Below are 9590 nucleotides of genomic sequence, written 5' to 3'. Positions count from 1 at the left end.
TGAACATCTCCTGAGACATTACAAGTCAAGAGAGGGTACAGGAAATCTGAGAAGAAATGACCTCGCTGAATGTCATTCTCTACCTCACAACCATCTCCATGGTCCAGGGATTGCCAGCCTTTATGCAAGGAAGCCAAACAAGAATTCCTCTTCAACAATCTAACCATGGATTAAGACCTTCAAGCAGTCCTGATGGACAAGCATACTCTTCAAATAAGAAGTACTCACCATTTATGATGCAGCTCTATCAGAGCCTCCTTATGGGGAATGACACAGGTCTGTCCAGCCTGGAGCATTCCATCCTTCAAGAATCAGATACTGTCCTAAGACTTACTGCCAAAAGTAAGTACATAAGTGTATATTTTCCCACATAACAATGTAACATGCTGCTTTATTACCTAAATGTAATGATAATTTCATTATTGATAGGTTAGATTATCTTCCACAGAGAAGGCCTAGAACACTTTTTGTGTCAGCCATTTCAATTAAGTGCAATTTATTTCTTATAGCTGATTCTGTAACAGTGATAAAACTAACTTAAAAGTATGTGCTTTTGTATTTTTAATCTTCCCTATAACACTCTTGATATATCTCATATATGACAGATTTGCCTTAGCAGTTTCACATACATCGCCTACTGCCTAAAGATTTATTTTAAATGGTAAACATCATTTTAAAGAATATTGCTTTATATAACAATCTTTAATTGATGTATGTATTATTTATTTATTTAATAATATTTATTTATATATTTATTAATATATTTTCACCATAGATTTATATATTCTAAAAACTAAGTATGTCTTTGAATTATTAGAATGATATTTATGTCATGTTTTTTGTTCTTTCTTCCCCAGAATGCACCAAGATGGACAATCATCGATCACTCTACTTTGACATGTCCTCTCTCTCAAGCAGTAATGAGATTCAATTGGCAGAGTTAAGGATTCAACTTTATCCTACAGAGAAAACACAAGATATGACACTGCATATTTACCACAGCGAACAAGGTTCCAAGAGACTGCTTCTGCAGTCTTTTCAAATTGATTCCTCTGTAACAATGGGTGACTCCTGGACAGTGTTTAACCTCACTAAAATTTTGAATGGTTATCTCAACCTTCGTCAAAGTTCAGATTATGATGATATCATGGAGGGTGGAACCTCATCTGAGAAGGATCATGGGAACGGTTGCACAGACATATCTACTGAAAGAGTTGTATTGATGGTGTTCACAAAGGACGACCCTTCTGCTAATGTCAACGGATATCCCAACCTCATCCAAACAGTGGAGTCTTCAAAATATGTGATGTCACCAGAAGTAAAAGGTGAACATGGTATCAAAAGGCACAGGAAGAACAGAAATGCAAAAGACAGCATCATAATGAACCACTTTCCATCCAGAACCGTGGAGGATGGAAAACCCTTGTGTCAAAGGGTTGATATGATGGTGGACCTTGAGAAGTTCGGGTGGGGAAATCTGATTATCTACCCGAAGAATTTCAATGCCTACAGATGTGAAGGAGCCTGCCCCATTCCCTTAAGTGAGCCCTTCAAACCCACAAACCATGCTTACATTATGGTAAGTGTCATTTTTTTTCACTGATAATTGTCTTTGCCTTTTTCAAGAATTCTTTAATATTTGGTGCCATTAGACAGACAGCAATGGAGGAATATTGCATGTAACTTGGTAACTTTTATTATGGTTTTAGTGGTCTTTATGGAGCCTTAGAGGAGTGTCAACTAGCCTGACTCCTTAGGGCAGACATGTCAAACTCAAACATGTGGAGTCCAAATCTGGATAAACTCTATAAAGGGCAGCATTTAATGGAATTTCACTTACAGTTATGTTTAGGGATCAGTATGGCAAATTGAAAAGCCTTGTTTTTTTTTCATGTAATTCACCTTACTGTAAACTAATGCCATGTTCATTTTTAATCCCCATATTGGCTGAGGGCCATAAAAAAGATGTAGATGGGATGCATGAAGTCCAACCAGTTTGACATGTCTGCTTTAGAAGAATGATAGATGTATTAATTGTATATTGCCATGCTAAATATGTGGATTGTTTAATGTGCGCATCATCATTTTCTGGTAGATTTGTAAACTAACATATATCTATTTTTTTGTTTTACAGAGTTTGCTGAAGCTATTCAATCCAGATAAAGTTGAATGTGCCTCCTGTGTCCCAGTGAAAATGAGACCTTTGTCCATGATGATGAATGAGAATGGAGATGTGGTAATGAAACACCATGAAGATATGATTGTAGAAGAATGTGGATGTCATTGAGGAACTGCTTAAACATACGTCACAAGTATTGAAAAGATGCAAAGTAAGCAGTGACTTTAAATGAATAATGGCACTTTGCAGTGTCTGGTGAAAGGCCTGCTGAACTCTCTGCTTTAAGTTAAAAAGAGTTCAAAAACTGAAAACTGGAGCCAGAGGAAGAAAAGAAACTTCCATTGCTGGCCTACATTATTGCCATGAACTGGAGATAAAACCTGGCTTATGAAGGGCAAATACTTTTTTAAATATTCATATTTTTTATTGCCTAAAATGTATTCTGTCATTTACAATACATTCATTGTATGATTAATATCCATTAAAATATAATGAATAAAATACATCTGTTTCATTTTCTTTATTGTTTGATAGCACTAATTGGGCAATGAGAATATGGAGTTCAAGCTTTCCAGTAGAGCCCCTAAAATGTTTTTGATAAGACTTGTGCAGAAAATGGTGGATTTTGACTTTAATACACAGACTTAAGTAGTCCTTGTCACCAACTTAAAAAGTGCAGGCAAAAAAAAAACATTTAGAAGAAAACAAATATTTTAAATGCTTCCTTGACGTGTTTTCCATTCCCAATTTTGTTTTTTGATTTGCATTGTTCTTGAACTTGCTGGAATGGCCTAGATCTTGTGGAGGAGAGAAAAGGGCTTCGAATCTTGTTATACATAGTATTTTACAAGATTTACTTTCAAAAGATTACACGCTGAATGATGCAACTGAGATAGAAAATAATATTGCTAAATTGCTGAAGTTATTCTTAGAGCTATGTAAAGCATTCATATGCAAGATAAAACATGAATAATATTGATAGTAAGAATTGTTTTTAAAGAGTTTCAAGTATTGAATTGGATAACATTAGTATAGTATGTATATTCAGGGGTCCCTGTCCCCAGGGGAGAATGGGTCCTTGTCCCCAGGTGTGATGGAGTCCCTGTCCCCAAGTGAGAGGGGTCCCTGTCCCCAGGGGAGAAGGAGTCCCTGTCCCTAGGGAAATGGGGTTCCTATCTTTAGGGGAGAGGGGGTCGCTGTTCCCTGCTCCCAGACTCCAGACCCCACCCCATACCCAAACAAAAACATTGTGTAGGTAGAACTCTCCTACCTCACACAGGTGTACAGCAGAGCAGAGATCTATCTGCATCACAGGTCTGGATGGGGGTGGGAACTGCTGAAGTTAACTTTTCACATTAACAGGCTGGTGATTGGCTGCTACAATCGCCCGGCAACCAATCACCTGCTGTTTAATGTAAAAAGTTAACTCCAGCAGTTCCTGATGCCAGCCAGCCCTGTGATACTGGCTGCTTGCCACTGTCCAAAGAAGATGACATCGGTGAAAATGTCCGTGGCCTGGGTGCCAGTGAATTAATCACAGGCACCGATGGGCTGGACATTAAACAAGGGTGCACTGGGTGCAGCCTGTGGGTTGCCGACCCCTGCTTTAGGAGGTACTTGGAAAGAAAAGTATTGTGCTTTGCCTAAAGTGCAGTGGTATTCATAGATTAAGTTTAGATTATTAAAATGAGAATGTATGTTTTTATAATAACTCAGCTTTGTCATTTTCTAGCTCATATATTTTCAAAGAAAATATTTAATATAAACTGGTGTTAAGGTTACCTAATAACTGTACTCCCTTACCAATATTGTTATTATACAGGATATAAATATCACCAACAGTTCACGCAGCACTTTACAAATTAAGGGCAGACAGTACAAATACAATTTAAAGTGAACATTCAGTCATTTTTTTCAACTTTCCATGTATTAAATCTTCTGCCCTAGTTGTTTTAACTGTGGATAGTAAAAAATAAAATTCTGCCAGTATAATATCTTATACAGCCCACTTCCTGTTCCTTGTCTGGTAAAATGCCTAGGCTTATGACATCATGCACAGCTTTCTCTCTCTAACACTGCCAGGAAGGGAAGGGGTGAGTCATAAGGGGGTCTAATGAGAGCTGCAGAGCTGGAGGTGTGCATCTGTGTGTCTGTGTAAATCCAGGAAGTGAACAGGCAGCAGCTTCAGCTGCCCACTGTTAAAATGGTTGCAGCCACCCTGTAACGTTGCGAGATAATTTTTTCCTATTTATAGTTATATTAGGTTGTACTACAAGGATACATTGGGCTTGGTTTACCAAAGACAAATAGGCTGTTCCTCTTCCAAGGGTAGTGCACTGTGCAAATTAACTTTCCCCAGAGCCTGGTGACTAAATGTTTTACACACAAGTTACTGTGATGCACTCCAACTGATAGTTGTGAATAGTCATTTTACAGATTTTTGTAGTAACAGGTGTAAAAGAAATCAAAATGATGTAAATAAAATTATCAATTTAATGTTTGATGTGTTTCTATGTATGATTTGTAATCATATATGTACATGGGAGCAGCATTATTTTCTCATGGCATACTAAGACTCTGTTTCCTGCTTTGCAATTCTACACTATGGTTGTGCTTTACTGCTCCTTCTTAGAATGGATGTCTATGAGTCAGATGACTGACTAAAGATAATTTGTTTTGTTGATAGCCTTTCTAAATATCTATTGAACAGTTATGCTGAGTGACTAAAACAGCTTATATTGACGTAATATTAAAAATTAGAAAAACATCTAAAAATGTAAAAGTCACTCCAAATTTTAATTTAAAGTGAACAAAGTTAACACAAAATATGTCCTCACTTAAAATACTGTACACTTTCACTTTAACCCTGAAGTTTTAGTGTTGGATAGATTAGTTCTTTAATGTCAAACAAATATGTCCTTTAATCTAACCATAAAAGAAAATTAACATATTGCTTTCAGTTCATATGTTAACATAAGGTGTTAAATGTTGATGTTTTGACATAATTGATTGTTATGCATGCAATGCCTGTCTACAACAACAGCAGATCAAAGCGACATTACATAATTAAGTATCTGCTATATCTATATGTAGGTTTGCCTTAATTATTTACACCATTAAATGTATAATTGTAAAAGTATACATAGTTTAGAAAACTAGTAATTACATTTGAAAAGTCTTTTAAACATTTTTTATAGTGATAGAAACTGTTGAATCAAATTCCATGCTATAAAACAATTTTAGAATTCCATATTCCAATTCCATAATATTCCATAAAGCGGGTTTGTCAAAAGTATCAAACTAATATGTCTAATGATAAAGTAATTATATGGGTCATGAATTGATGCTTTGCATATACAAAGGATTTTCATATTGCAAACTAGTCTACAAATAAACTATTAGAGCTAATAAGTAATTAATTGTAATTCCTTATGATGTCTCAAATGGTTATTCTTCTTTACAAATTGAGTTTATGGGATAGTATACTGGTTATTCTAACCATATGTGAATCATTTCTTTCACTGAAATTGTTATTAAGTTAATCATTAGAATTTTTGTGGCAGTGGATTTTTTTGTCCCCGCTATGTCAATTCATAATAGAAAATGTGGATTTTCATGATATTTTGCTGAAGTTTAATGTTTGTAGATCATGCAAAAAAATATATATAAAGTATAGTTTATTATTATTATTTTAATATTATTATGATGCCTCAGAGAATTTTACAATAATTTTGTCATGTGACATCCTACCTTGCATATCTGAAAATCTCAAAATTCTATCATGTGGTCAATTAGGAGAGCACATGTCAGTCAATATAAGACTAATGATAAATTGGCAATATGTTTCAAACATCGAGTTGTGTATGGTATATGATAATTTAATTATGGTATTGATGGTATAGTATGTACTGTATATATCAAATAACAAACATATACATTAAAATAGAATGAGACGATTCTTAGTAAACATTACTAATTATATACTTATATTCATTTTTTTTATTATAATATCTGACTGTATAAAAAAATGTAAATGGGATATATGGGTAGTATGCTTTAAATAACCTAACATACGTCAGGAGACTATGCTTAAAAGCAATATCTTACATACTCAAAATCAAAACGCTACCAAACATACACTTGTCGCCGTCACTTACAGAAAACAGAATATAATATAATATAATATAATGCAATATAATACTTTTCTTCTGTAGCTCAGAACAAATAATAATATACAATAATTACAATTCATTACCATAATTTGCTGCTATTTCTATAATTGGAATTATATTGTTCCCTAAAGGCAAGAATATTTCAGAAATATATTTTGTGTAAATGTAAAGAAATATATTACCGACAAAGTTTCAGTTTCTGCATTAAAATAATACAATAGTTTCTGTTTATTTGATACTGTTAACAGATTATCATATCTCATTTAAATAATGCATATTTAGCTCATAGAATTTTGAGCATGTGTTACTAACATGAAAGGATGACTTTATACCTGACAGTTACCGTGATAGTCTTTGATGTTGAGGTCAATGACATGAAAGGTCACAGGTGTGAACATGGATCCTATTCATCCAACCATATAAAAAACAAAGCAATCATAAGGACTTCACTTGAGGGTTGCAGATCTTCTGATGAACATCTCCTGAGACATTACAAGTCAAGAGAGGGTACAGGAAATCTGAGAAGAAATGACCTCGCTGAATGTCATTCTCTACCTCACAACCATCTCCATGGTCCAGGGATTGCCAGCCTTTATGCAAGGAAGCCAAACAAGAATTCCTCTTCAACAATCTAACCATGGATTAAGACCTTCAAGCAGTCCTGATGGACAAGCATACTCTTCAAATAAGAAGTACTCACCATTTATGATGCAGCTCTATCAGAGCCTCCTTATGGGGAATGACACAGGTCTGTCCAGCCTGGAGCATTCCATCCTTCAAGAATCAGATACTGTCCTAAGACTTACTGCCAAAAGTAAGTACATAAGTGTATATTTTCCCACATAACAATGTAACATGCTGCTTTATTACCTAAATGTAATGATAATTTCATTATTGATAGGTTAGATTATCTTCCACAGAGAAGGCCTAGAACACTTTTTGTGTCAGCCATTTCAGTTAAGTGCAATTTATTTCTTATAGCTGATTCTGTAACAGTGATAAAACTAACTTAAAAGTATGTGCTTTTGTATTTTTAATCTTCCCTATAACACTCTTGATATATCTCATATATGACAGATTTGCCTTAGCAGTTTCACATACATCGCCTACTGCCTAAAGATTTATTTTAAATGGTAAACATCATTTTAAAGAATATTGCTTTATATAACAATCTTTAATTGATGTATGTATTATTTATTTATTTAATAATATTTATTTATATATTTATTAATATATTTTCACCATAGATTTATATATTCTAAAAACTAAGTATGTCTTTGAATTATTAGAATGATATTTATGTCATGTTTTTTGTTCTTTCTTCCCCAGAATGCACCAAGATGGACAATCATCGATCACTCTACTTTGACATGTCCTCTCTCTCAAGCAGTAATGAGATTCAATTGGCAGAGTTAAGGATTCAACTTTATCCTACAGAGAAAACACAAGATATGACACTGCATATTTACCACAGCGAACAAGGTTCCAAGAGACTGCTTCTGCAGTCTTTTCAAATTGATTCCTCTGTAACAATGGGTGACTCCTGGACAGTGTTTAACCTCACTAAAATTTTGAATGGTTATCTCAACCTTCGTCAAAGTTCAGATTATGATGATATCATGGAGGGTGGAACCTCATCTGAGAAGGATCATGGGAACGGTTGCACAGACATATCTACTGAAAGAGTTGTATTGATGGTGTTCACAAAGGACGACCCTTCTGCTAATGTCAACGGATATCCCAACCTCATCCAAACAGTGGAGTCTTCAAAATATGTGATGTCACCAGAAGTAAAAGGTGAACATGGTATCAAAAGGCACAGGAAGAACAGAAATGCAAAAGACAGCATCATAATGAACCACTTTCCATCCAGAACCGTGGAGGATGGAAAACCCTTGTGTCAAAGGGTTGATATGATGGTGGACCTTGAGAAGTTCGGGTGGGGAAATCTGATTATCTACCCGAAGAATTTCAATGCCTACAGATGTGAAGGAGCCTGCCCCATTCCCTTAAGTGAGCCCTTCAAACCCACAAACCATGCTTACATTATGGTAAGTGTAATTTTTTTTCACTGATAATTGTCTTTGCCTTTTTCAAGAATTCTTTAATATATGGTGCCATTAGATGGACAGCATTGGAGGAATATTGCATGTAACTTGGTAACTTTTATTATGGTTTTAGTGGTCTTTATGGAGCCTTAGAGAAGTGTCAACTAGCCTGACTCCTTAGGTCAGACATGTCAAACTCAAACATGTGGAGTCCAAATCTGGATAAACTCTATAAAGGGCAGCATTTAATGGAATTTCACTTACAGTTATGTTTAGGGATCAGAATGGCAAATTGAAAAGCCTTGTTTTTTTTCATGTAATTCACCTTACTGTAAACTAATGCCATGTTCATTTTTAATCCCCATATTGGCTGAGGGCCATAAAAAAGATGTAGATGGGATGCATGAAGTCCAACCAGTTTGACATGTCTGCTTTAGAAGAATGATAGATGTATTCATTGTATATTGCCATGCTAAATATGTGGATTGTTTAATGTGCGCATCATCCTTTTCTGGTAGATTTGTAAACTAACATATATCTATTTTTTTGTTTTACAGAGTTTGCTGAAGCTATTCAATCCAGATAAAGTTGAATGTGCCTCCTGTGTCCCAGTGAAAATGACACCTTTGTCCATGATGATGAATGAGAATGGAGATGTGGTAATGAAACACCATGAAGATATGATTGTAGAAGAATGTGGATGTCATTGAGGAACTGCTTAAACATACGTCACAAGTATTGAAAAGATGCAAAGTAAGCAGTGACTTTAAATGAATAATGGCAGTTTGCAGTGTCTGGTGAAAGGCCTGCTGAACTCTCTGCTTTAAGTTAAAAAGAGTTCAAAAACTGAAAACTGGAGCCAGAGAAAGAAAAGAAACTTCCATTGCTGGCCTACATTATTGCCATGAACTGGAGATAAAACCTGGCTTATGAAGGGCAAATACTTTTTTAAATATTTATATTTTTTATTGCCTAAAATGTATTCTGTCATTTACAATACATTCATTGTATGATTAAAATCCATTAAAATATAATGAATAAAATACATCTGTTTCATGTTCTTTATTGTTTGATAGCACTAATTGGGCAATGGGAATATGGAGTTCAAGCTTTCCAGTAGAGCCCCTAAAATGTTTTTGATAAGACTTGTGCAGAAAATGGTGGATTTTGACTTTAATACACAGACTTAAGTAGTCCTTGTCACCAACTTAAAAAAGTGCAGGCAAAGAAAAAAAAACATTTAGAAGAAAA

The 9590-nt window shown here is 34.8% G+C and overlaps 2 protein-coding genes across 2 annotated transcripts; both read left to right on the top strand.

Annotated features, from left to right (window-relative positions):
- LOC143963634 (nodal homolog 2-A-like) lies at positions 1–2508 on the top strand. The gene is made up of 3 exons (XM_077473322.1): positions 1–342; positions 858–1579; positions 2135–2508. The coding sequence occupies exons 1-3, from the start codon at positions 57–59 to the stop codon at positions 2285–2287; spliced, it is 1161 nt and encodes a 386-aa protein (XP_077329448.1). The 5' UTR covers positions 1–56; the 3' UTR covers positions 2288–2508.
- A 4255-nt stretch (positions 2509–6763) lies between these two features.
- LOC143963633 (nodal homolog 2-A-like) lies at positions 6764–9049 on the top strand. Its single transcript, XM_077473321.1, has 3 exons — positions 6764–7105; positions 7621–8342; positions 8897–9049. The coding sequence occupies exons 1-3, from the start codon at positions 6820–6822 to the stop codon at positions 9047–9049; spliced, it is 1161 nt and encodes a 386-aa protein (XP_077329447.1). The 5' UTR covers positions 6764–6819.
- Positions 9050–9590: the final 541 nt, after the last annotated feature.

The sequence above is a fragment of the Lithobates pipiens genome, unplaced genomic scaffold, assembly GCF_037356315.1.
Source record: "Lithobates pipiens isolate NorthernLeopardFrog02 unplaced genomic scaffold, aLitPip1_a1.2 Scaffold_8, whole genome shotgun sequence".
In the NCBI taxonomy this organism is placed as follows: Eukaryota; Metazoa; Chordata; class Amphibia; order Anura; family Ranidae; genus Lithobates; species Lithobates pipiens.
Note: the sequence above shows the minus strand (reverse complement) of the source record. Positions and strands in the feature narration are given on the sequence as shown.

What these genes read in the sequence shown, in the direction of transcription:
- LOC143963634 (XM_077473322.1), top strand. Translation starts at nt 57, where the DNA reads ATGACCTCGCTGAATGTCATTCTCTACCTCACAACCATCTCCATGGTC. An exon ending in CCTAAGACTTACTGCCAAAA is followed by an intron (nt 343 to 857) that starts GTAAGTACATAA and finishes TTTCTTCCCCAG; the next exon opens with AATGCACCAAGATGGACAAT. An exon ending in CAAACCATGCTTACATTATG is followed by an intron (nt 1,580 to 2,134) that starts GTAAGTGTCATT and finishes TTTGTTTTACAG; the next exon opens with AGTTTGCTGAAGCTATTCAA.
- LOC143963633 (XM_077473321.1), top strand. Translation starts at nt 6,820, where the DNA reads ATGACCTCGCTGAATGTCATTCTCTACCTCACAACCATCTCCATGGTC. An exon ending in CCTAAGACTTACTGCCAAAA is followed by an intron (nt 7,106 to 7,620) that starts GTAAGTACATAA and finishes TTTCTTCCCCAG; the next exon opens with AATGCACCAAGATGGACAAT. An exon ending in CAAACCATGCTTACATTATG is followed by an intron (nt 8,343 to 8,896) that starts GTAAGTGTAATT and finishes TTTGTTTTACAG; the next exon opens with AGTTTGCTGAAGCTATTCAA.